This window comes from Protomyctophum bolini (assembly GCF_963924005.1).
Source record: "Protomyctophum bolini genome assembly, chromosome: 4".
NCBI lineage: Eukaryota > Metazoa > Chordata > Actinopteri > Myctophiformes > Myctophidae > Protomyctophum > Protomyctophum bolini.
This window is the reverse complement of record NC_137865.1, coordinates 19,173,992-19,201,542: the sequence shown is the minus strand read 5'-3', so window position 1 is coordinate 19,201,542 and position 27,551 is coordinate 19,173,992. Positions and strand designations below refer to the sequence as shown.

General features: G+C 42.4%; 1 protein-coding gene across 1 annotated transcript; it reads right to left on the bottom strand.

The window, feature by feature from the left end:
- Positions 1 to 388: 388 nt before the first annotated feature.
- On the bottom strand, positions 389 to 27,043 carry ush1c (Usher syndrome 1C; the record flags this gene model as incomplete). The annotated part of the gene is made up of 27 exons (XM_080762112.1): positions 389 to 488; positions 735 to 790; positions 1,068 to 1,177; positions 1,867 to 1,966; positions 2,107 to 2,160; positions 2,539 to 2,580; positions 3,597 to 3,665; positions 5,075 to 5,206; positions 5,748 to 5,801; positions 6,514 to 6,723; positions 6,799 to 7,200; positions 7,643 to 7,759; positions 7,937 to 8,101; positions 8,328 to 8,377; positions 9,719 to 9,888; positions 10,267 to 10,332; positions 11,135 to 11,277; positions 13,260 to 13,316; positions 13,541 to 13,600; positions 13,774 to 13,962; positions 15,225 to 15,282; positions 15,406 to 15,430; positions 16,474 to 16,582; positions 17,984 to 18,122; positions 18,713 to 18,856; positions 20,638 to 20,705; positions 27,008 to 27,043. 27 exons carry the CDS (start codon positions 27,041 to 27,043, stop codon positions 389 to 391), a joined length of 2,925 nt encoding a protein of 974 aa, XP_080618238.1.
- Positions 27,044 to 27,551: the final 508 nt, after the last annotated feature.

Genomic DNA, 27,551 nt, shown 5'->3' with positions numbered 1-27,551 from the left:
GATAAAGCTTTGACACAGCTGAAAAAAATAACATTGTGCTTCAACAATACTCCATAGACTAAATACAATTATCTGACATACTATGCTAACTTTTATTGCTTTGTAATGTTGCATGTTAGTGTCCATGCGGTATGGTATATAATGTATTGTCAGTATGTATATTATTATAAACATTTTCACTGATTTGAAGTCCCATCCCTAAAAGACTTGCTGTTATTTCTGATTGACAGGGAGACTGTCACATGTGATCAGGTAAGAACAAAAGAATGGGGCCAAAACAGCACCACACCAAACACTCCACCACCCAACCCCCCACGTGCAATAGACAGGAAGCTAACGTCGCTGGCGGGTACATGTATTACCCCGATGAGGGTGAGGTAGTAGGAGGCTACAGTTGAAGTACGTAGCCCACCAAGCCATGTCTGTATACTGACGCACTGCCTTCAAACCTTCTATTGGCATTGGGACTGACTGATGCTGATTTAGGGCTGGACACATGCGCGCGTACACACACACAGACACAAAAACACGACACAACAAATCTCAATACGAACAGTACAAAGTCGTAAGACACTTAAAAATGAGTGCATGCAGCAAACTACATTACTTCATTAGAACAACAACAATTGGAACAAGAAAAACTAAAAACAAATCGTAAATGAGATAAGCGGAAGTAAGCGACTGATTATTACACTTGATTAAAATGCGGTAATTGTATTGCAGGGGTTACGTACACTTCATCTTCGTAGTCTTTTGGAGGGGACATCGCCACCACGAGGTCAATCCAGTCCTGAAGAAGAATGAATCGTCTCCAACAAGGGTTTCATACAGAGCAGAGCATCGACTAAGGCAGAGCTACATCAATAAAACTACAACTAATTAAAAGTAAACAGCATTTGACATGATATGCAAAAGACAAAGACACAGGCCTCTTTTCACAGCATTCGACATGCTGACCGAATGTTGGCAGGAGGAGAATCCCTATTCACTTTGCGACCACATCAAACAATCTCTATATATATTGCGCATCTTCAAAGAACACGTGGTTGAATGAATGTACTACGTACCCCTCCACTATTCCAGGCTCTAGCCAGAGAATTCTGCCCTTCAGTCAATGAAGCATCAGTGAGGATCTTCCCATTAACCGCCATGACCTCGTCTCCTGGCACAACACCACCTAGAAACAGACCCACCTCTAAATGCACAGGCATGTTTTGGTACACCCGCGGAGCATACTTACAGACAGACAGAATGCTATAGTTGTTTGTTTGTATGACAGCACGGCGGTTGCAGCGGTAGAGGGAAAGGTAGTGTATGGACTACAGTATGAACACAACACACTCTCGAAATGAAGACCAGAAATATAAGAACTCTCAGAGAAAAGTGTCGGTAGACAGGACTCAAACACACAAATATTAACATGGTCAATTTGCCATCTGCTGGCAAACCTTTTTTTGTCAACATAAATGTTACAATTGAATGCATTCTCTGTAAACAGATCAGGGCCTGGGATTGTTCTCTGCAGAGAAGTACTCGCATAACCTGGTGCACATAATAAACAAGAAGACCTCCATTTTCAACTTCCATAACAAGAGAAATGCTCACACTCACATACACGTACACACACTTGATTTATGAATCATTGATGACCAGATGGATAAGCACAAGTAATACTGAGCAAAACTGACCAAAAGTGACCCGAGAGGCACGTGCACACAATTGTTTCCATTGGAAACATACATAGGAATAAAGCAAGACAGATGATTTCAAGACTGGATCTGTACTTACAGACACAACCGCAAGAATGTCATATGGTATATATTGTATGGTAGTAATATGTGATGATAACTACAGTAGCAAACTAACCATGCCTGTCAGCAGAGCCTCCCTCGTACACAGCCGATACCACCAACTTCCCCAGTGGAGAATCCACCCCTCCTTCTAGAGCCATATTGAGATTTCCAGACTGAAAAAGGATGAGAAAATAAAATGTGGGATTGCAGCAACCTCATTTCAACCCATGTCATGTACGAATAACCTCTGATCAATAATGCATCTAAACTACAACTGTCTTCACAGGAAGATAAATGATGCGGTTATTATTACCTTTTTGATTTTCAGTAGTCTCACATCTCTCCCAGCAATCTGCTCCGCGGAGAACTATTTATGAATGTGTCAAAGAGAGCAGGAGAACGACAAAGTAAGACACAGCACTGAATGAATACAAATAAAATAAATATATGAATCTTTCCACTGAATTGTTCTGTGGCCTTCAACAATAGAACAGTCTTGTAATATGATAACAATGTGGGACAGTATGCAATCAAGACCTATACTGTATAATTGCTGTGATTTATGACTTGAGAGAAAAGGAAAGTTCAGCAATACGGTCTCTGACTGTATTTAATCAGTGTCTACAGATCTTTATACAGTATAGTATAAAGATCTGTTAGAGAGAACAGATCTTTGAAATTCTCTCTAACTGTGTTTAGTGCATTTTCCACACGGAGCCTGATACCAAGCTCATTCATACAATACCATTGAGTAGGGATCAAAGTCTTCTACGTATTTCTGAAATACCTGAAAGACAATCAACAAGGGTGACATTAAAAGAGTTCAAGAGACCAATGGGGGAATCAAAAATGAAAACTAAACAGCACACAAAGGAACATAATAGATAGGTGCTGTGATTGCAGTGGTCACATACGGTAGTCAAATGGCTGACCTTTACAGAGACATGTGTGTAGTGAATGTTAAAATTTCCTTTGACAACCAGTTCTATGGTGGGATATAATACTGCAGAATCTTAATGATAAAGTGAGGTGACCTTTAAAATGGTCACATCACACAACACGGCACAAGTGCACACATTAATCAACAAAACAAAAACAAGTCTAAGGGATAAAGAGATATATATGCGCCTGTGAGTAGCAGCAGGACAATCTCTGGCAAACACACATCATTTCCCGTTTGCACTCAACCTTGCATATAAATTGTCCTTTTCAAACGCTTTCTTTCCTAGGTGGACAGAGCAGTCTGCGCGTGATTACGTGAACATTTGATTAAATCTTGACTGAATGTCGTAATGAGGCCGTCATTCACTGCAGCAATTTGAACACAAAGGCGTCATTTTTGACAGGCAAATAACAACAGAACAATGGCATCTAAGCTGAGAACTCAATGAAGATTGCTCACAACATTGTTTGAAATCAATGAAGGGGCAGTCATGTTGAAGCTACTGTGTTGTTGTACCTAAGGTGAGATTTATTTTTCTCTTCAATGTTGTAATGCCTACTCCATACTCATCCACAATGTGTTGAGAGCTTGTAGACCTGCTATTTGACATGCAGCACAGTTGTATGACCAAGTACAAATCAGGCTAGAAACAGTTTAATATTGTTGCGAATCATTGGTCTGTAGAAGTAGCTCAGGAGTGGCTTATTGTCGGTATCAACCGGTAACAACGTGGGAGTCTATCCCCCTAGATTTAAAAGGAACTGATGCACTGACTGAAAAAGACACCCCAAACAAACTAATCCAGAAAGATCAGTGAACTGAGATAAAGGAAATAGATTAAACCACTCGAACAGGATTACTTGTGTTGCCTTTTCTCTTGATTTAAATTCCGAGTTGTAAGGCACCATCCGTTTCAGCATCTCTGGAGGCTACAACACAAGTAGAAGATAGAGCAGTGAGCATGAGGCCGTGCAGAACGCCACAATGTCATGACCGGTAACACAAAACACACTTCAGCAGTATCTAAAATTATTAGACTTGACATATTCCATAATAGTTTCTCGGTGTACTTGAGGGTCATAATCGCATAACAATAATAGCACAACGTACAGATTGACCGAAGCCCGTTTTGTGTGCTGTGATTGGTTGAAAAGTGGGTCATGCCGTAACGTGATTGGCTGGAGGATTGGCCAATTATTTGTCTTTAAAATCGGTGGTGATCATTGGTGATTGGCTACGGATGTCGTGTCAATTCCGGGGTTGTGAGAGAGAGGCTGAGCTTTGCATAACGTAGATGTGAGGGTTGCGTAGCGGCCCAGAACCTCTAGTTATTTGCATTTACTTACGAGGTAACTATTACTTCTCCACATTGATACCTTCGGTATACTCTCTATTTCATTTATTGTTTGCCTGTGGGATAGGAGACATTAATTTCTCATGAGATATAGTAACCACAGAATAGATTGCCTGTCTGGGGAAGGAAGAGGACAGGACATGACTATGATGGGGACATCCATCATATTTGTTTCCTGGGACTTATTAAAGTGTCAGGGATTTGTCAGGGACAGAGACATGCTGTTAATAGTGGGAACCTGGTTTTGGCCTAATTTTCTCTGTAATCCTTAATCCATTATAACTGGAAAAGCATCTGTGTCATTTTAGATTTGAGCTAAAGCATTATTTGTGACCAGATTTGACTGAGAACCTCCGGCTTTTCACCTGAGGAGAAAAACTTAAAAAAAACATTTTTATCCAAAATGAGTTAATGGCACAGGCAGACTCTTCACATACTAGAGCATGTCTGAAATAAGTGCAGAGCTGAAATCGACATGTTAATATGAAATAAATGCTTAAACATGTAGCTAGGTGTAATGTTAGAGTCCACATAAGTGAACCTTTCAAGCCTGTTTTCTCAACTCGCTGTTTTCTGCAAGACATTACTAGACTATAAGTCATATCTCCAAAACTGGTGCATCAAACTGAACAGCCAATGTGTCAATTTGAAGCTATGATTCATACTGCTTTCATAATGAAAAAACTAAAATTCCAAAAAATACAATGGCAGTCACTCAGTCAAATTTGGCCACATTTTATACTTTGGCTATTCAAAAATAGCAGATATACAATTTTGAAGAATTTTGAAGAATCGTGAACATTTTAGCAAAACTTTGAATCAATATATTGTTTTAAAGCAAATATTTTAACTCTTTGCTTCTGGGGGTCCTTGGAACAAAATATTTTGAGATGAACTTTAGACATTTGTAGAATGGGCCTCGGGTCTTAATGGGTGAAACAAGGTGAAAGCGGAGGTGGGTACACAGTACAATGTGCTTCTCACCAGGCCTTCAGAGCGCAGCGGTTGTCGAGGTGGATCGGGGCGTGGTTGGACGTTGGAATGGGGCAGCATGACAGGTTTGGACATAGCAGGGGCTGTTGTTCGCCTCTGGTTGGGGGGACTGGGCGCTATATGCTATTGAGGAAAAGAGCCATGATCTCATTACATGCAAGAACGTTTAAGGGGTGCAGCAGTTAATCGAACTAAGAGATTTCATCGACTATAAAAAAGTAATTGATTTTAATAAAATAATAGATTTAGAAAAATAGTGAAAACAGCAGATCTGTGAGCTCACAGTCACAATATGTCGTGAAGTAACGTGCTGTGAACTCGTAGCTCGGCTATTTTAAAGTATAAAGTAGAGCTTACGTGGTTATTCAGACTAATCAATTTAGTCAGTTATAAAAATAAATCCATAAAAATAAAAAGAATGATAAAGAAACTTTAAAATTATTAATTGAAAAAGAAAATAATCGATAGTTCCAGCTCTAAAAATGTAAGTTATGATCGGGTGCATTCAGAGTTGCAGAGGTTATCCAAACTAGCAATGAGAGATAGGCTGAGAGAGATTACTTAAAAAAACAAACGAGTTATTCTGCACACAAAATCCACAGTGAGAAAGTGTCTGTAAAAAGGGGTTTGTGAACTCTATTATGTGACTTTTACAGAGACTTACCATGTGGCTGCTTGAGGCAGATACGCGACTGGCGTGTGAAGTATTTCTCATAACCTGATCAGTGATCACATTGGAATAAAATCAACCCTCTGGCCATTACACAACACAACAGGAATACCAATGAGTGACACGCAAAAACAAATGCAATCCACTCGAGGAGATTTCAAAAGCACAGCACGCATATTTTTCTCAGAATGCTTTGAAAACATCACTCCATGAAAGACAAATGTTTCAGCATTCAAAGTATAAAACAGATCTCACTCACACACACACACACACACACACACACACACGTCACACACACACACACACACACACTTTTGCAACCGGGGGTTCTGGCCAGAAGCTATTTGGAGGTCCTCAAGAGAGGAAAAAGCCAGCACTCAACAATGTCCTTAAAAATGTATTAGCCTCACTGAGGAGAACACAAACAAATGCATTTCTGCTAGTCAGCTTTCATCAGTGTTTGCCAGTTGTCACGCACTGATGAAGGCTGACTAGCTGAAGAAGGCCACGCAAATACATTTATTTACATTTTTCCTCTTTTGTGATTTTGTTTACCTTTTAGCTTCTTAACTAAGAGTATTGGGTGCACTGTGATTTCTCTACATTTGGGGTTCCTCGGCATGACAAGGTTTGGGAACCCCTGATGTGAGTGAGATGATCAGTAACCGCCTAGCAGTGAAAGACATGGGGATACGACGCATTTGAAACCTCAAGGCAGCCAGCAGACACTTCATTCAACCAGATGTGTGAAGCTTCCAACCTTGGGACTGTTGGGGTAGGAGGACATCTCGCTGTTGTTGGAGGAGTAAAGCCCTCCCCTGGGGAGGTACCCGCCCGACTCCCACTCGCTCCTCTGCCCCGGTGGGCTGGAAGAGTACTGGAGGGGCTGCTGCTGCTGACGCTGTTGGTACCTGCCGGTGGGGGCCGGCACCCGCTCCTCGAAGCGGTGCTGGTGATGCTGCTGCTGCTGCTGAGGAGGGGGAGGAGGGGGAGGAGGGGGCGGAGGAGGGGGTGGAGTAGGAGGAGGGAGAGGCGGACGCGGCGCCGTCGAGGACGTCGACCAGGACGGTCGCCGTCCCTGATAGTGGGCGGAGGGGGGAAGCGGGGGAGGCGGGGTGTTCGGGGGAGACGGGGGCTGTCGCATGGGCGGGGGCCGGGGGGCGGTCGACGAGTAGTTGGGGATGTTGGCGTGCAGCGGGGGCCGGGGGGCGGTCGACGAGTAGTTGGGGATGTTGGCGTGCAGCATGGGAGAGGGAGGGGGGAGCGGCAGCGGATGGGGCGGGGGCTGGCTTGCGCCGGGCTGGCTGGGCGCCAGCCTCTTCATGGTCCTCAGGCTCGGGTCCACGTCGTCCAGGTTGATGTCGTCCAAGTCTGTGGTGGCCAGGTGGAGACCCCCGGCGAAGCGCTTCACCCTGGGCTCAGAGGCGGGGGAGCCTGGGTGGGACAGCTTGGAGGACGACATGACATGAGACTCATACACTGGAAAATCCTCAGACTCTGAGAGTCAACATATGCTAAAACAATGAGTTACAAATGGATAAATTAAAAACTGAGGATTTTACTGTGTAATAGCACTTTTCTCATGTCACTTTTGAAAACTACCGTAGGCCCGGAAAATAAGTCAAAAGGTTGCATATGTGTTTTTTTCCCCGTTATCCAAGGATAATGATCCACACAATTTTCAGACAAAAACAATTCTGACTAGGAATGCAAAGACCTTAACCGTACAAAACAAATCTGAATGTAAAGCTGATTATAACTCCTTCATCATAAGTGAAAGTAGTGTGGCACAATTCATCAATATATGATGTACAACCTGCTGCATTACTCGCCACATAGGTCTATATAAATTGTAAAATGTCCTTTGAGACTTCATGTGGCTCTCGTACCTCGGGGGAATCGTTCTCCACGCAGGAGATCTGCTCCAACCGAGTTTGGCACAAACGTTCCACCCAGTGCTGCACTTTCTCAGACTCCTCCAGGTCTTCTCTCTCCGTCTCTGAGACCTGGATGTCAACGGTCACAAAGGAGCTCAAGGAATTTATCTGCCAACACTTACTCTGTGAGCAATTACTATACATCACCCAGAGTCATGCAGCGGGGCTAGACAAAGCCACGGCCATCATCAAAGCCAAACGCAACATTTTGAACACGTTTCCACTCCAGCATGTCTTCCAGTTTACCTCCTGCACCAGCCTGCTGATCTTCAGTTGCTTCTCTCGTTCGTACATCCCTTCCTTCTCTTTGGCCAGTTTCAGCTCAAACTCCATCTCCTTCTTATTTTTCTTCAGCTCGGTCATTGTGTCTGTGTTGGAATTTTTCTTCTTTTTCTTCTTCTTGTCTCCTTTCTGAGGTGGCACCATCATCATAATCATCAACGTCATAACGCAGAGCAAGACATTCACCATCACTCCAATCCATGACGTGCAAACAATCCTTCCTAATGACATTACTGTACATGTCGTGTTATTATATTAGACTTGGGATTTTGATTAATTATGGAATTCCAACACTCCCGTGATGAAGTAAACCACTGTACCATCACACCACACAAGTTCAAACAATGTCAAATACCTTGCGGAGTGTGGGCAGTTTCCCCTCATAACGATAAAACCAGCCGAATGCTACGGAGGGAGACGTGCAAAGATCAGTGTGTCCCAATGGCAAAATACATCACACCAAAGAAACCAGTCAACAACACAGCATGCTCACAGCAAACTCCTTAGTTAACTCTGAAAGTGAAAAAATGGACCAGCAAAGGAGCCTGTTCAAGGCTAAACGATCCAATAGATGCAGTATCCTCAAACCCATTCTGGTTGCCAAAGGAAATCTCCTAAAATGAGAGTGCATTGTCTATCTGAAATTTGTCATTGAAATCTCGCTAGCAGTTAAGCTCTTCAAGGAAATCTAGAATGCTGCATCACCATTAGGTGAGGTGATGATGCGTCTACATTATGAACATCTGGACTCACTTCTCCGACTTCCCCCGCCTCCTCATCACCATCTGGGAAGGAGCTGGCTCCATCAGCTAAGAGGAGACGGTGTGTGGCGGCAGCAGCAGGGCATGCAGGAGAACATAGACCATGCAGAGAAGATGTGAAGCGAGAGGATACACACTCCAAGAGGAAGAAACACACTAACTGCACACTGGAGTGTAGCCTATAGGCCACAGGTTCATTAGATCAGTGGTTCTCAAACCTTCTACACACAGTGCACAAATGGAACCAAATGGACCAGAAGGGTGTATTTGGTTCCATGTGTGCACTCTCAGAGTTGGACTTTTAAGGGGTCCATTTAGAACCCCTCAAGGAAGCCTGAGGATCCCTGGTCCCCACTTTGAGAACCACTGCATTAGATCATGTTATGATCATTTTAGATCATTTTATGATCTAATCATAGATCATTTTATGATCTAATCCACTTGATCTATTCCAAAGTACCATACTAGTGGTCTGACTGGCTTCCTTAAAAATGTTGCAAGATGTGTTAAGCTTTGGAAAAAGGATGCCAGCAAAGTCCAGCAATGTTACAGTGAGTTGTGGGGGTATGGGGAAAACATGCCAGACCACCAGTATGGCCCTTCAAGTCCACACTATTCACTGTCTGATACTGTATAACACCGAAGCTCCACTGCAGCCATCAGGCGTCCAACAGCTTCGCGTCATCTACAATGCAGGAAAATTTCCCTGGAGTGCTAGCCACTCCTATTATGTGACTGTGTGTCTGTGTGTATGAGCACAGAAGTGCCAATCACACGCTCGCTCGCGCGCGCGGCAGGGAGGAGTACAGTACAGTACAGCACAGTACAGTACAGGGTGCTCCACCGCCGACGTTACCCTGCGTGTTGCATTTGGACGCCCATTCGCCTCGGTTCATTTGTGGCACCATTTAAACGCAATGCGACTTAACACAGTCAGTGGAGCCCCCGGCGTAAGACGTGGAGAAAACCTGTGTCATGTCCTTACGAGAGTTCTTGGCCTTGGGTGGTGGAGGAGCTTTGCGCTCAGGTGATATGGGAGTCGACGGGCTCTTGCCACGCTTGGGGCTCTTGGGAGACTTGGGGCTTTTGGGTCTCCCTCTGCTTCCCCAGTCCTCCTCCCAGTCTTTATTGTGTTTTCTCTCCACAGCTTCAATCCTACAGAGGAAGAAAAACAAAGCCCAGTTATACTGTTTTTAAAGTATAACTATAAACAGCTATAGTGTAGATTCTGTCCTAATACAAACATTAAATGCCATTGGCAATGAATGGAGAATTTACATCATATCTGTGCAAATCGGCTGTCGTTAGTTAGCAGTTAGTGACGTAACTACGGTATGATTCAAGGTTGGTACTGTATGAGGTCAATAATTGATTAGAGCGCCCCTCACTTCACACATGTGTGATTTTGTTTAGATCTGCTGGCACACAGCCTAGTAAAAAACAGAGATTAGAGACACAAGAGGGAAATGGGAAGAGCAAAAAAAGGAAAAACAGACAGAAGCTACTGAGATACAGAGCGGTTTGAAGACTCACTTGTCCATTTCCCTCCGATAACGCTCGTCTTCTTCTGTCGTCTTCTGAGTAATCTCCATTTTCCTCCTGTTCAAAACGTGACCAGACACACAGGCATGTAACTCACGTTGTTCTACCTCATGTGATACAGTACTCGTTTCCCATAATATGTTTGACCTGGATGTTACGCCAACAAGGACAACATTAAGGGCAGCAGCTAAAAACCAGGCTGTAGTTTTCACAGTCATGGAAAAGTTTGGCATTTCAGAGACAACACATGAGACTGCTCAGGTTGAGAGGTTTATGGCTGCAATTAACAAATGTAATGCTACTCCTACAACAAATAATTGTGACCTTAGGTCGCAGTTCACTATGAAAACCTGCAAAACCTGTCAGTCATTATTAAGTTATTAGCGCAGCCGTGCCCGGCAGCCGGCAAAAATTAGAGCGCTCAACAGGTCCGAAAATTAAGGCCCAGCCCTAACTGGGCTGGCCAGAGGCCACGTCTGGTAATCATAACCTGTCCGTCCGTCACGCCTCGTGAGTCGTGACACGCTCCATATATGGCCAATACAGAATTCATTCAATTATGTTCTTCTAACTTCATCAAACTCTGTACACTCAAGACACTGCCCCCGCTGCCACCCTTAGATGGCATGTGGCAGCCAAGTCTAGGTGAAAATAACAAGATTTCTGCCCGACAGCGATAATAGACTGCTGTAATGTTGAATCATGATTGTTTCCCTTTAACTCAATGCCTAACTCGATGTGCCACACAGGACTGCATATAAGACAGCTCTATTTTTAGACCTAACTTATGGTACTGAAACAATTCCCCTGTTATTGTCAACGGGAGACATGGCTCATTAGGTTTGTCATTTCCACTCACTGCCTCTCCAGCTCTTGCTGTTCTTTATGAATTTTATTGGTCTCCAGCGCGACCTTCTTCTGGTGCATGAGTTCTCGTCTATCGAGCTCTCTGCGGGCCTCCACGGCCAGGCGCTCCTCGTCGGTCATAAACAGCTCGCTGCCCTGAGGGAAGACGGATGGATGGAAAGATAAACACCCGGCAGCATTTCATATAATGTATTGTCTCCACCGGGACGAGACTATGTTTTGCCCCATATCCGTCCGTCCATCTCTGAACAGCTAATCTTCGCCATCATTTGCCCGATAGACCGACGTGAATTATACCTCCGTTAGCATAGACATCGGCTCTGGGGCGTATGTGCAAAAGTGAGACACTCATGTCCATATAAGTCTATGGCTCATGTCTGCCGCACTTCCGCCCTCCATACGATACAGGTCGCTCAAATGAATTGCAGCGCCGAATGAGGCGTCTACCTTTCTATGTCTATGGGCGCTAGCCCCTCCAACGTCTGGCTTTCAGACATCACGGCATGTGGCAGCCAAGTCTATGGACTTTTTACATTTGTCTTATTCATTACGGATCTGTTTGATTTTTCATATTCCATCCTGATTGGCTAAGATTGGCATCTAAAGTTTGCAGGAGTGGCCCATTTTGAACAAAATGCCTCACATCATGAGCATCCGATTGCCGTGAAAATATGAATGCACATTCCTACTAGACTGCAAAACAATTTGTTTGATATTACTCCTGTATCCTACATGGCTCCACTGCAAGTGAGGAGCCCCAATGCAAGAACGTAATGATTAATGTTAGTGCAATAATATAGGCTGTGTTAGGTCCAGGTTCAATATCTGCACTCATTTCAATAGGTTTTAAATAAACATTGAACCAGTCCGGCCCTCGACTTGAATTATTATAATTTTTTTGGCCCACTGTGTATTTGAGTTTGACATCAAGGCTGTACGGCGTAGACTAGAGCCTACGTCTACTCCTCCCGCCCAACATCTCCCTGGCTGCTGACAGGTACCGCCCAGCCCGTAGGAGTAACGAATTGCATTTTTATGAATTGTATTTTTATAGCGCATTTTCCAAGTGCTCAAAGCGGTTAATTCATTCATACATTGGGAGGTGAAGCGGCGAACAGTCGACGCCAGTGTCCTCACTTCCCACATTCACACACCAGTGGTGGCGAGCTCACACCAACCAACTTATTGGAGGCAATGTAGGGTTCAGTGCCAAGGACACTTCGACATGTGGACAGGAGGAGCCGGGAGTCGAGCCTACGACCAGTTATGTGCAGTGACAAATATCACCCTTCCCGGCCAATTGTGTGCATAGACACCAGACAAAGCCAGATGCACTGCAGTGGATTCGCACCCCAAGACACTGTGATGGTGGGAAGCTGCTACGGTATCATTTCTCCATCAGAGCGCCCAATAACATATAAATACACTATACTAACTTTACATGGATGCATCCATTTTTTTCGTGAGTTTGTAGATCTGCATTTGTTGCTATGCGCACACACACGCACGGCACGCACACACACACACACACACACACGCGTCAAATCCAGGGGGGCAGTCAGACGGATATTTTGTGAAGCCACTAAGGAAATGAAAGTTCATATAATGGCCTGTTGTGGCGCTCTCATTGGGCTCAAACAAACCCATAGCCCCATAGAAGTCCATGTATTTGGGCCCAACTTCACCTAGACTGTATTACCTTAATAAACATGGTCATGAATACTTTTAGCTTCCAGTCACTAGTTTAAAGTCTCATTTCTAATGTCATAATATTCTTTTTGGAAAATTATGGTCCCATTTATTAGAAAAATGACCATAAAGTTGCGCATGTTCTGAGGGGCGTGGCTACCGTTACAGTCTATGAACGGGATCCCCCACCCACTCGAGTCAAAATAAAAACCAACGAAGAAGAAGGGGGAAGTCCCGCCTCGTTGTCTGGGCCAGCCAATGGGCCAGCTGGCCTGAACTGGGCCAAAACGGATCTAGAAAGATGGCGACTTCCATTGCAAGGACTGACAGGCTTCATTTTACGTTCACGTTAGACCCGCGGGACGCTTTGTCCATATTTTTTACAGTCTATGGTCACATCCAAGCCCCAAATCAAAGACTCAACTTACGGCCCCGGTCAGAACAGTGATGGTCAGACTCCTGCTGCTCTTCAGAACTCTCACAGCCTGGGGAATCAGGGAAACACAAACTTAACCACAGTATCATTTCACATTGGCTAAGCCACTGGTTCTCAAAGTGAGGTCTGGGGATCAACGCAAGGTCAATGCAAAGTATTCTCGCAAGTTGAAACATAGCTTGAACTTGAGCAAAAAAAAGATAATAATGTGTGAATAATACCTGCATATAAAGTTCCTTGAGTGAAGCAAGTGCATCACAAAACAAACCTCACCTCCTTGTGGTCCACGTTGGTGAAATCCACCCCGTTCACCTCCACTATCTGGTCACCAATCTAGTACACGCACAGAAATACAATGTCAATGCCAAATCCTGAGTGTTCATTTAACTCCGAGTGTACAAATGGAAACCAAATAGACCCTTACATGTCTAATTGGTGCCATTTGTACACTTGGAGAGCTACGACCCAGAAAGGACCCAGAAGGGACCCGGATTATCAGCCCTTACCACGAGGCCAACCTCTGCAGACAGAGAGCCTGGCTTGACATTGCTGATGTAGATGCCAGGTTTCTGTGTGGGGCCGCTGGAGATGCTGATGCCCATGCCTTTGGTGCCCACCAGGCTGAGGAACACCTTCTTCTCCTTAATCTCCTTCCCACCCATGGATGCCAGCCCCGCTATGCTGGTCTTTTTCTCCTGAAGGGGAAATAAATACAATTAAGGTAACAAGAAAGAGATAAAGGAGGCTAGTAGAGAGATACAGCACACTCAACTGTCAGTCTTCATTCTAACTAAGGTGCTGAATCCTTTCAATTAAGGGCAGGGGAGGGCAGCACTACAATTTGACAATTTATTGCAACACGGGCGTTTCGGGCAAGAGAAGACGCCCTTCCTTAGCATTATTCCATCAATTGTATTGTGTAGGCAAAATGAGCCAATTTTCTTCACTCCCAACCTGCGTGCGTCCTCAAGTTGAATGTGTGCCGAATCAAACGGGATGCACTAGCAGATTAGACACACCAAAGAAAGGACTGTGCTTGCGAATGGCAAAAGTAGCCGATCTACGTGCTGAAACATTGATACATTACATAGGCTATTTGCGCGCTCGCATGTCACTGTGCGTGTTCGGGGGGGCACTACATAGATATTATGTATATACGCACATGGCCAGCAGCAGCCCTGTGTGCAGGCCAAGTGATTTTATGTAGTCCTTGTATTTATTATTTAGTAACAAAAGTTAATACACACTTCACTTAGTTTAGGTGCTGGGTTAATTAGGAAAAAAAGCCTGCACAATCATGCTCCAGTATACTTTATTGACGACCTTTCAAGCCAAGGCTCTTCGTCAGGTCAAACTCTCAAAACTCTCAGTACAGTATACTGGAACATGATTGTGTATCAGCACAGGCTTTATTCTTTTCTTCATTATTTAGCAAAAAGCTATCAAAAAGCAAGCAATTATATTTGATTGAGGCCATTTACCTTGTATTCAGTTATTTAGTGAATTATATGCCACAGATATAATTGGTTTTATTCTCTCTTTGATTATCTAAATAAGATTACGGTATATCATATCAAGTCATATTGTTTTTCATGAACTATTGTTATCATAAATAATGAAACACAAGTAACAAGCTCCAAAATGTACTTTGTCCTTTTATTTGTTGGTTCATGAATCACAATATACAGAGACATATCCATGTCCCACCAGTTCAGCTTTGAATTGCCCATCTTCCAGACAGAGGATACCGACTATTACCGATGCATCTGACCATGCACACGTCTGTGTGGCAATGATTTGTCTTTCTTAACGTCTTAATTATTTATTAGTCAATTTTTGTGTAAAATACAAAATCTCAAGTCTCCCCTCCAGATGCACAGACCATGTTAAAAGCTCCCTTGATCCACAGACTGACACAGTGATGTGCGACTGCATGATGCAATCAAAAGAAACTCACCCCCGACTCGGACACAAACTGGTCCACAAAGTGCCACTTGAGGGGCTCATCTGTTCCACTGATGAGGACAAGAAACAGTGTGAATGCTCCCTGCTCAACCCCACTCTCTAAACAAATGATCTTCAGCTCAGTCAGCACCACTTAACGGTCACATCTATAACAGCAAAATAAATGATCTTACCTCTTCACTGGGATCAATCCCACATCTACAGACACAGAAAGGGACATGTATCAAACGAGACAAAATATAGTCATAGACGTTGGAGGACATTCCGTTTCAAAGTCCTGGGTATTAAATTTAAAAAATTACTTTATGGAAGCAAGAAAGAGAGGCAAGTAGACTAAATCAAATGAAGAGGTTATTTTTCTTTTGGGGGTATTTTTGTTACAGTTCATACTTGTAGTTTGTCCTCTACATTCAGCCCATCCCGTCTACTAGGGGCAGTGGGTGCTATTAACCCATTTAGACCTGAGGACGATTCTATAAATGTCTTCTAAATCCTAACAGTTTTGGCACAATTTGGCAGAGGAATAAAAAAAACGGGGCCTTAATTCAACGGGTGGATTCTTATATGAGACACTTGAACCTGGAAAATGCAGTACTTTTACTCAAAAACTGCCTACATAATGGCACTGGCTGTCAAACAGCCTTGGTGTGTGAACATACTGCAGTGCCACCTACTGGTTGAAAAATATACCTATGTTCCAAAGCCATTAAACTGAAAAATGTAATTGCTCACTTCACTACCACATATCCATGAAGATACTAACAGCAACTGAGCAACATTACACTACATCACACACTACCCATGAAGATATTAACAGTAACACTACACTACATCACATACCCATGAATATATGATGACTAATATAATGACAAATGTGACTCTTAGACTGCTGTCTCTGTATCTTTCACACCTGCTGTGTTCTCATTACATCTGTTGTTTTTGTGCTGCCACACTACATTGGCGTTTCACACCAATATAAATGTTCATTTGCATTTGAGTTCTTATTTTCCATGCAGTTTAGTTTATTTACTTGAACTACCGTAGGCATAATACAGTTTACCTACAGTATTTGATATGATAGTTAACAATACTCACCTTAAATTATTGTGCATTTATATACTTTAAACAATTATTTTAATAGAGTCTTCAATAAGTTACTGTTGAACCGGTCAGGGGTTCATAACCCCACCAAAGAGCATCGCTTTAGCATTTTACTGTGACTGAGCCTGTGATTGACTTACGTCTGACTTTGAGTGACACAGTCTTCTTGGTCTTGATGAGGCTGATGACCTCCTCATGGATGCAGGTGGAGATGGAGTATCCGTTGATGCGTACAATTTCATCCCCAACCTGAAAGTCATGGAGGACACAACCTTATACGTTTACTGAAAAAGACACGCCTCTGTTTCACTCCATTGATCCAGCTTCGTGTCTGCCAGATGCAGTACACTACTGCCCTGCTAATCCAATACTACGTTATTTATAGAGCACATTTAAAACAACAGTGTTGAACCTAAGTGCTGTAGCCTGGCTTGGCCATAGTAATATCACGCTGAGGGCAATTTATTTTTGCACCGGCAGATTAGAGTCTGGCCACTGTGAGGCACAATCAGTAACCAAAGAAAAATAATAAGAGCTAATAACATGTTCCTCCATTTTGTATATCACAGCCTCTATATTAGACAGTATCATTGTTTTAATGAAGTTATGTAAATCAATCTGTATGGTATATGGTAATTGCAACCGCAGAGCGGAGAGGCGGAGAGAGAGAGAGAGAGAGAGAGAGAGAGAGAGAGAGAGAGAGAGAGAGAGCATTTGGGAAACCATGTACCACCTAATTATGCATAATTATGTGGTACAAGTTCAGTTTCACTCAGAAGCATATAGACATTTTCCCTGTCCTTTGTAATTGTGTAGTCATATGTATGAGAGAACATTAAACGATAGATAGATATTAGCTCTGATCCATATCTCTAATGCTAGGTTACCGATGACTTCTGGGGCTCAGAATTGGTGAGAAGCCAAAACGTTATTTTTATTTACGCTAAAGACGAGAGGCTGGTCTGCATTTATGCGAGCCCCGGAAGTCATCGGTAACATACTGTAGCTCTAAATGCAACGGCATTAGAGCTATGGACCAGAGCTATATATATATGATAGTCTACAGTGTAGAATGCAGAGTGTTGAATGTACCAAAGGACAGTGTAGACTCTACACTGTCCTTTGGCACATTCAAAGATAATGCTGACTATACAGCGTGGATATAGGCTATTAGATGCAGCTTACCAATTAGGCTCAGCTGTGCACATACAGCCGAATTGATCAAATAGGCTAAGCAAGACATTGAGCGCAACTCAGATGATTCCATGAGGAGAGAGAGACAGGAGAGGAGGAGACAGACAGAGAAAGGGGATCTTCTTTTCGTGGGTTGGTTGACTCGCCTCGGCTGCTCCGACATATTGCGTTGGAATCTATAACATTAATATAACGTAGAGTTGTTGTGTGAAAATAATAAAAAAGTCCCCCCTTCAGTTTAGCATAAAACTGGAGGTCTAGAACTTCGGGTCATGTGATCAGTGACATCACGTCGGTGTACGCCTACAGAGCTTTATTATTTCCACACAACAACTCTAAGTTATATGAATGAAAGTTCAATGTTGAAAATGAGTGGTAATCCCAGATAATTTATACTAGTTTTATTGTTGTAACATATTGTTAGTGTTGGCAGACAATATATTGACAGATGTGTACCTGAAGGCCTACGTTCCCAGCCTGACCATCCTTGACAATCTGTGATATGAAGAGACCACAACCAAACTCCACCCCTCCCCTGACACTCAGACCGAGCCCGTCAGGGTGTGTTCGATCCAAACGAACCTCCTTCAGCTTCCTGGTCAATAAAGACAGATCAAAGATTATTAATTTATAAAGATGGGCGATCTTCATTGGAGCCACTAGAGGCGAAATGGTACACAAAGCCTACAATTGGTCTCCTAAATAAAGTGGGCGTGGTTTACTTTTACGACCTTACCACCACCCTCCCTCTCCCAGGCTGACAACAACACTGACAACGGAAATCAGCCCCCATCAACCAAGAGTCTAAGACAGTTATGGAAATTATATTATTATTAAGCATTGGAACACACATTTTAACACACATATGTCCATTCATTTTGTTACAATATTCACATATTGTCATCTTAAATATGGGGCCAGAGCCCCCTATGTGTCGCCGGTCAAGTAGCAGATGGACAGAGAGACTCTTCCGGACTCCTCTCAAATCTCGCGAGAGTTTGTTGCTGGGATAAAGAAATGTTGATAACAAAGTAGATTTTCTCCTGATTTGTCTTGCTAAAAGAAGCCATTTTTAGTAGTGTAACAGAGTATATTGCAGTATTGCAATATTTTACTTACAAAATGTAGTACTTTTTCCACCACTGCTAGTACCGTATGTGTAAAAATGTGCTCTTCTATCCTCACCGTGACCTCTTAGGTGTCATCAGGTCGTACTCCACCTGGTGTTTGAGTGGGATGAGGGGTCGGATGGCATCGAACAGGGGCAAGCGGCTTGGGTCATTGATTACCAGCTTTAGGTCCCCAACCAGCACGGGCAACTCCATAGATCTGAGAGGAGGTAGAGGAGGGAAGTTCACTTCGGGGAAGAGAGCAGTGAATTTGGACTCTGCTCCAGTGTTGATTTCGTCGACTAAAACTAAATGTTCGTCGACTACCTTTTTCTACTGACGAAAACTAAATGGAAACTAAATAAAACTGGTGACTAAAACTAAGACTAAATATAGTACTGACAATTAGTCAACAAATACAAACTAGACTAAAATGTTAGGAAGGGACTAGTGGAGAAGAGATCCAGTATACGTTATTTTACAATTAGTTGCATGCTGAAAATAGACCATCTACAAGCTCACAACGCGTTGCAGTGCGACACGTTGTGAGCTTGTAGATCAGCTAGTGAAAAACTAGACTAACGCTAAAACATTTGCTATACGCTAAAAAAGACATACGCTAAAACTAAATAAAAACTATTCAAGAGACTATGTGACTAAAACTAAAATCAAAATTTGCTGCCAAAAACAACACAGTGAAAGCTAATGACAACAATAGTGTATGTACAAGCAAAACATGGGCACCATAATGTAAGTTAGCAGGGGTATTTTCACTAATAGCTTAATTGCAAAGCCCCAGCATGTGGTATTGCATTTTTACACCGCTAATGTACGTGTCCCTCTCATGCTACACATCAACTAAAGTACTGTACAGCCTTCAGCACTGCTTTAGAGTTGCATTAATTAGCCTTATTGACAACAGTATGACAACATCATGATTGTAATGGAAAGGTCTTTCATTAACAATTCCAAGAGGGCAAAAGGCAACGAAGGCATCAATTAAAAGGGCAATGTGCAGCTACTGCATAAAATCTGTCCACCAGCCAATACATTATTAATGGTGCAATTTCTGTTCTGCCTGGAAAATGAAAGCAAAAAAAAAGAGCTGTCCAGGCTTAGTGGAGCATAGTGGAAACTGATCAGAGGCTTACCCAGTAGGGTCTCAGGACACTGGCTCCATACAAAGATGAATGGAAAACTCCATCCTCTGTTAATCCCCCCCCCCCCCCCCCCCATCATCTCTTGCTCTAAGACGGTGTGGTTATCAGAGACCTTAATAAGGCCACACCTCCCTCTATATCACTGGTTACCAAATGGACCCTTATGGTTCTGCAACTCTGAGAGTGTACAAATGGAAGCAAATGGACCACTCTCAGAGTTAAATTAACATTAATTTTACAACATACATTGGGGTCCCAGAAATAGAAATGCCATTAAATGGGGGTCGGTAGACTAATATGCATGTCAAACTGGGAGTCCTTGAAATGAAACGGGTTGAGAATCACTGCTCTATATCACTGGTTCTCAATGCCCGTCCGAAAACACCCTTATGGGTCTGTAACTCTTTGTTCTTATTGTGTAGATTGGGGTCCCAAAGATTAAAGTTGTCATTTCAATTTGTACACTCTTAGAGTTATAGACCTGCAGTCCATTTGAACCCCTGTTGGGCCCCGGATCAGACATTGAGACACAGTGCTCTTGTGATGAGTCTTAACATACAGTAGGCCTACAGGTATAAACACACTGTGTGTATCAGTCAGACCTCTACTGTATTGAGGAATGTGTATGTATGCCATTTTTACAATTAAACAGCCACAAATTTCAAGTTTTGATCATTTCAAAACAAAATAAATATTTACTTCAGCAAGCATCAACATTTCCTTTGCATATCTACATAGAGTAGAACGAGAAATTGTTGGAAGGCTACCACCTGCCAATAAAATGTGCGCACACACGCACGCGCACGCACACAGGCATCTACTGGTGGCAGAAGGTACTCACTGGTGATACATGCGCAGAACATCGTAGAGGTAATCCTTCTCTGCTTCATTGTCAATCAGCAATTCCACCTGCAAGAGAAAAAAATAATGTGGGTTCCATCCTTTAAGGTTCCATCCCTATCATCACTGTAGACAGCATGACAGTCAGACACACCGGAACAAGACCTGTAGCAGTGCCAGATGAGGTGAACACTCTGGATTCTCTCACCTCACTGACACTGACTCATGCCTGTGCGTGCGTGCGTAAATGGCAGAGCATGTCGTAGAGTCATACAAACCTGATGTCGGCTGAACTGCTGCAAAAAGGTTTTGAGGAAGCGTTTTGGCCAATCACTGATGTAGCACATTGCCCCCCCCCGTTTCCCCCCTCCGAGAGCGAGAAATGATACGTGTCCTGCGCTGACCCCTAATGAGAGGGTCTTCTTCTATCACCTGTAGAGTCCCTCACTCTTGTGTTAATAGCCTCGTTGCAGGCTAGCTCGTCTGTTCTCTTGTGTCCAGTGATGAAGGCACACCACCAGTCTAAACAGATCCTATTAAGTGCCCTTCCCTAACCAGCAGACAAGAGGAGGGAAGGGAGCGACGAGAGGCTTTAGTGAGGTCACTCAGCCCGAGCCGTGTCACCTTACTTACGTTACAACTAGCCCACCACCAGTGGTGGGGAAAAGTACTCAAATCAAATCAATACTGCAATATAGAAAGTAAAAGTCCGGAATTCAAAATGTACTTGAGAAAACTCATTCTTGTGCAGAATGTCCCATTTCAAGTTTTCAAATGTATAACATATCTTTTTTAAATATCAGATCTACACGCACACATTGCATCACAACACATATGTTTATTCATTTTCTTTACAGTACAAAGAAGTATATTCAAAACGATTGACATATATTTTTTACCCCCCACATCCCCATGGCAGCACAAATACAAACAAAATCTTATCACAAAATGTTTTGACAATAATAAATACAGAACAAAAGTTCCCTACCCCCACCCCACAGCTGACTACTCAGTTAACCACTATACATCCAAAGCCTCTTCAATATCACCTCGCTTAATGAAGTCCAAGAACTTCTCCCATATCTTATAGAATACCGCAGGTTTCTTCCTAATTACATAATGTTAGTTTCTCATGTGCCAAACTGGTTGTTAAATTCCTCAGCCAAAAGCCGATCGTAGGGGCATTGACATTCTTCCAACATAGCGCAATTGAGCGTCTGGCCTGTAACAGGCAAAGGTCGGTCAATATTTTTTCATTACTATTTAGTGTACAATTTAATGGATAAATACTGAGTATACATAATTTAGGACAAAGAGGAACTGGACCTGACGTAATCTGAGAGACATAATGGACCACAGACCTCCAGAATGTTTTAATCTCCTCACATTCCCATAAGCAGTGGAACAGTGTACCTTTATGTTCCCCACATTTATAACATAAATCAGGTATGTTTGGATCAAATTTATTTACTTTCTCCGGGGTTATGTAAATTCTCATTATCCAATTATACTGAATTAGTCTTAATCTAGTATTGATAGTTTGTGCCTTGGAACATATTAAATCCCAATCAATTTCTGAGATTTCCACTTGAAGGTCCTGTGTCCATTTTTGTGTTATTTTCTCCGAGTCATCTTTATGAAACCCTTCTAGTATACCATACATTTGTGAGACCAACCCCTTTCCTAAACAATCCTGTTTGGAAAACCTCTCAAGCACGGTTAAAGGAGGTTGTTTTGTATTTTTGACACATGTAATAATAAAGTTTCTGATTTGCAAGTATTTAAAGAAGTGGTTTTGCGGTACCTCATATCTCCTCCTCAGCCCCTCAAAAGACATTAGATTGCCATTCTCGTATAGATCCACCACTTTTTTTAAGCCTTTATTGAACCATAATTTAAATCCCAGATCCCTTCTAGCTGGAATAAAATGTTAATTTCCCCAAATCGGTGCAAAACAGGACAGCTCAGGGGTGTTTCCCATGAATTTATGGATTTCAAACCATATATTTATAGTATTGATGACAAAAGGGTTAGACACACTTTTCCTTAGGTTTTTAACTGGAGCTGAGTATAGCAAGGAATCCAGAGATAGATCTCTTGCGGATAGGAGTTCAATTTGGACCCAGGATGGCTTAACATAGATTGGCTATTTTAAAAAGTGGTTAATGTATGTTTTGTAATAATAATCCAAATCTACAAAGTAACTAGTAGGAACTAAAGTTTTCAAATAAATATAGTGGAGGAAAAGTACAATATTTTGATCCGAGATGTAGTGGATACATATATAAACTAGAACTGCACTCTGCCGAGTGCATACTTGCTTGTTGCACACTAGTAGGCCATAAATGGCCTACTAGTGCGCAAGCAGAGCGCGCAAGTACTTTCGACCGCTGGAAACTATCACATCTCAGTATCTCTGTGAAGGAACGTTTGAAATGTATAATCATTACGTGTAACTATTTGCTACCTAACTACTTTTTTACAGAAAAATGAATCATTGATATGTGATGAAAAAGAAAAGGTATATAACCTGAATTAAAATATATTATACAGTATAATTATTTTATTACTTATTGTAAATTGTCAATTGTTTTAAATGTATTTCATTTTGTACTATAGTGATATTAATACTAAATCATGATCAGAGTAATATGTGTCTCTAACTTCAATTTCTGTAATAATACTTTCAAATTTGTTGAAATATACATGATCTAAAATACTTCCGAAATCTGTAGTTGGATTTGTATCTCAGTGATGACGTAAGAGAAATGGTCAGCTGTGTAATCTGGTCCCACCAGATACCACATTACGTCATCGTTGAGAGCTGGGACCAGAGTACACGGTGTGTGTGTATATGTATGACTAGCTCTCAGTGATGACGTAAGAGATATGGTCATCTGTGTAGTCTGGTCCCAGCAGACCAGGCACAGATTTACAAATTACAAATCACATTACAACTACATACAGAGTATGTAGTTGTAATTTGATTAGCAGTATACTGTGGTTACTTGGTTCCAAAAAGTGAAGCCAAGTTTTTTTCAACCGTAAGTCTGTGCCTGGTTTGCTGGGACGTGTTACAACATTACGTCATCGCTGAGAACTGGGACCAGTTACATACGGTCCCAGTTCTCAGCGATGACGTAATGTTGTAACTTGTAACTGGTCCCAGCAAACCAGGCACAGATTTACGGTTGAAAAAAAACTTGGCTTCACTTTGAAGAGACCAAGCGAAATGATTACTTGCGCGCTCTGCTTGCGCAAGTAATTACAAATCACATTACAACTACATACAGAGTATGTAGTTGTAATTTGATTAGCAGTATACTGTGGTTACTTGGTTCCAAAAAGTGAAGCCAAGTTTTTTTCAACCGTAAGTCTGTGCCTGGTTTGCTGGGACCAGTTACAACATTACGTCATCGTTGAGAACTGGGACCAGAGTACATGGTGTGTATATGACATAATGTTGTAACTTGTAACTAGTCCCAGCAAACCAGGCATACACTTACGGTGTATGACTAGCTCTCAGTGATGACGTAAGAGAAATGGTCATCTGTATAATCTGGTCCCACCAGATACCACATTACGTCATCTTTGAGAGCTGGGACCAGAGAACACGGTGTGTATATGTATGACTAGCTCTCAGTGATGACGTAAGAGATATGGTCATCTGTGTAGTCTGGTCCCAGCAGACCAGGCACAGATTTACAAATTACAAATCACATTACAACTACATACAGAGTATGTAGTTGTAATTTGATTAGCAGTATACTGTGGTTACTTGGTTCCAAAAAGTGAAGCCAAGTTTTTTTCAACCGTAGGTTTGTGCCTGGTTTGCTGGGACCAGTTACAACATTACGTCATCGTTGTGAACTGGGACCAGAGTACATGGTGTGTATATGACGTAATGTTGTAACTTGTAACTTGTAACTAGTCCCAGCAAACCAGGCACAGACTGTATGTAGTTGTTCTAGTTACAACTACATACAGAGTATGTAGTTGTAATTTGATTAGCAGTATACTGTGGTTACTTGGTTCCAAAAAGTGAAGCCAAGTTTTTTTCAACCGTAGGTTTGTGCCTGGTTTGCTGGGACCAGTTACAACATTACGTCATCGTTGAGAACTGGGACCAGAGTACATGGTGTGTATATGACGTAATGTTGTAACTTGTAACTTGTAACTAGTCCCAGCAAACCAGGCACAGACTTACGGTTGAAGAAAACTTGGCTTCACTTCGAAGAGACCAAGCGAAATGATTACTTGCGCGCTCTGCTTGCGCAAGTAATAAATACTTAGTTACTTTACAACACTGCCCACCACCACCAGAACCTGTTACATGAATGACCAAATGGACCCGTAAGGGCCCATGCCGGTTCCATTTGTACACTCTCATATTTTCAGCGTTAAATTACCACTCAGGATTTTACAGTGTACAAAGTAGTTGATTTACAATGTATTTATGTGTGCTCGGCTCGTGCTACGGACAAGTGACTTTTGTGCCCGGACAAGTGAATGGGAAATGTACTTTTATTTATTTTTTTCAAGTGCCTCAAAAAGTTAATGTCAAGCCCTGCATACCTCTGGATGTGAGTGAGTGAACACAAAGTATGGATATTGCAGAATGCTCTCACTCAAACACAAGTTCACAACCACACAAACTTTTCTCAGAATTGAATTAACGATCTGGATTTTACTGTATGCCCAGCTTTCCGGGTTTGTGTAAACACAAACATTGGCTTGTGATTGGCTGATCACCCCATGGCGATGATTTCATTGGCTGTGCAAAGTACATTAATTAAAAGTGAGGACGCAAATTGTGATTGGCCAGAATGAGATGTATGATAAGAGCGCTCTCACTTCACATGGGGGTGCTAGGCCCCTCCTATAAACAGCTAGTGTACTGTAGATTCTGTCTTAACTCTTAACACTAAATGCATTTGACAATGAATGTAGAATTTACGTCATATGTGTCTGAGCAAATCAGCTGTCGGTATGTCGGTGGAAACCCTTGGCCAATATTGGGACCACCATTCTTGGTGACGTAACTAAGGTATGTTTCAAGGTTGGTATATGGTCAATAATTGATTAGAGCGCCCCTCACTTCACAAAGGTGTGATTTTATTTATTTTTTGTTCGAAGATGCATCGATTGTGGCATCCATAGCATTAGCATAGGATGCAAGTGTGAGAGCAAAGTAGGTGAACAACTAATGACCGTCACCTATCTAATATCTAGACAGCTTATAGGCCTACTATGTGGTGTGGTTATGAGGTTGCTGTGTGTCACGTGTGTGGGTGTGTATGGCTGGTTTTATGGGTGTCATAAACTTCTCCAACTCAGACCAAGGAGACTATATACACACACACACACACACACACACACACACACACACGGGGCACTGAGGAGCAGACTTTGGAACCATAAGACAGGGCAGTTACAGTGAGAGATGCAACATTCATTTGCAATGGCGTAGCCCGTTTTAAATCACTCATCATTTCAGTCCATATCAACCTTATCGTGTAAATGGAAGAGGGGGGATAGAGTGAGAGTAGCCAATGTCACCATCATGAACAATGCCTTGTTGTTCTGCTATCCTCTTCTCTCAGTGAGGCAGACCCTCTAATTGCTGCTGTAACTCTCCAATCTATTCCGCTTAGCTGCTCATCTCTGACACTGAATTATCAATTGTTGCCCTTTGTGAAGACTAATAAGACTGCTAACCATGCACATGTACTGTATATACCCTTCCATGGTCTGACACTGAAAACGCCCTGAACATATCATGTTCCCTTCCTCTTTTACTCACAAAATGACCGTCTCCAGGACTTTACCTTACAGGGATGTGGACCATTCGGCATGTTTTTATGAAAGTAATATGCAACCAAAAGCAACCAATTTTGACCAGCTTGTTCTCAACAATGTATTCAATTAAATGCCAATTTATTAAATTATATGTCCAGGCAGCGAATTTATAGATTATGCTAGGGCAGTTAATTAATAACATAACCTAATGACCAGTAAGCCCAATGTAGGTCTATTGCGTTTGTGTTACAGGAAATAGCTAGACTATGGTATTTGTGTTATATTAATATTACACAAACAGGCTACAGGTAGCATATGTATAGTTAAACAGAATCGTCCTAATTAAACACAATGTGAAACTGTCAAAGCCACTGTTTACACAGTAACCTAGCTCTGGTCCAAACCTAGGTCAGGCACTCAGGCCCAAGCATAATAACACCTGTACGTGTACAACCGTCCTGTTCGCTGCGCTGCCCTACCTGCTACCGTACCGTATAAGTTTGTTTTAAGAGGAGAATTACTGTATTAGTCATAGTAGTGGTCATCGACGGTAGGGCTTGAAATGATCTTACCTTGTGTCTGAATTCTCGGGCAACTTTACGTTCCATATTTGGCAGAATGGAGTCACTGTAGTGGGTGTCTGTGTGTGTGTAGTCTCACTGACTGTGTTGCTCTCAGGCTGCTCTGCTGCTGACTGACTAATGAGAAGAGATGGGTGTCCTACTCCCAGTGTCCCTGACACGCTGGTCCTATCAGCTGCCTGCTGCCGACACAACAGCGAATCCTGAATCACACATTGGTAAAATAAAAAACATTACAATACTAGATCAATTATTGATTGATTGCTTGATTGAATACTTAATTCATTAATCAGAAATGTAAACAGGCTAAAATGGAAGCACTTTTTTGTGTTTTCATTTTGGTGGGGACGACGACAGACTGGTCTAGTCTGCGCTCTGGACTGGACCAGGAAGCCATTATATAATATTTTTTGTATTAATGAACACAAAAAGAAAGAAAAAAGAAAGTCTAAATTTCAATCTACCAATGAATTGTGTTTGAGTGAATATATATGCCACTATGTGGCAGTATAACCCTCCCAGACCAAAACTACCG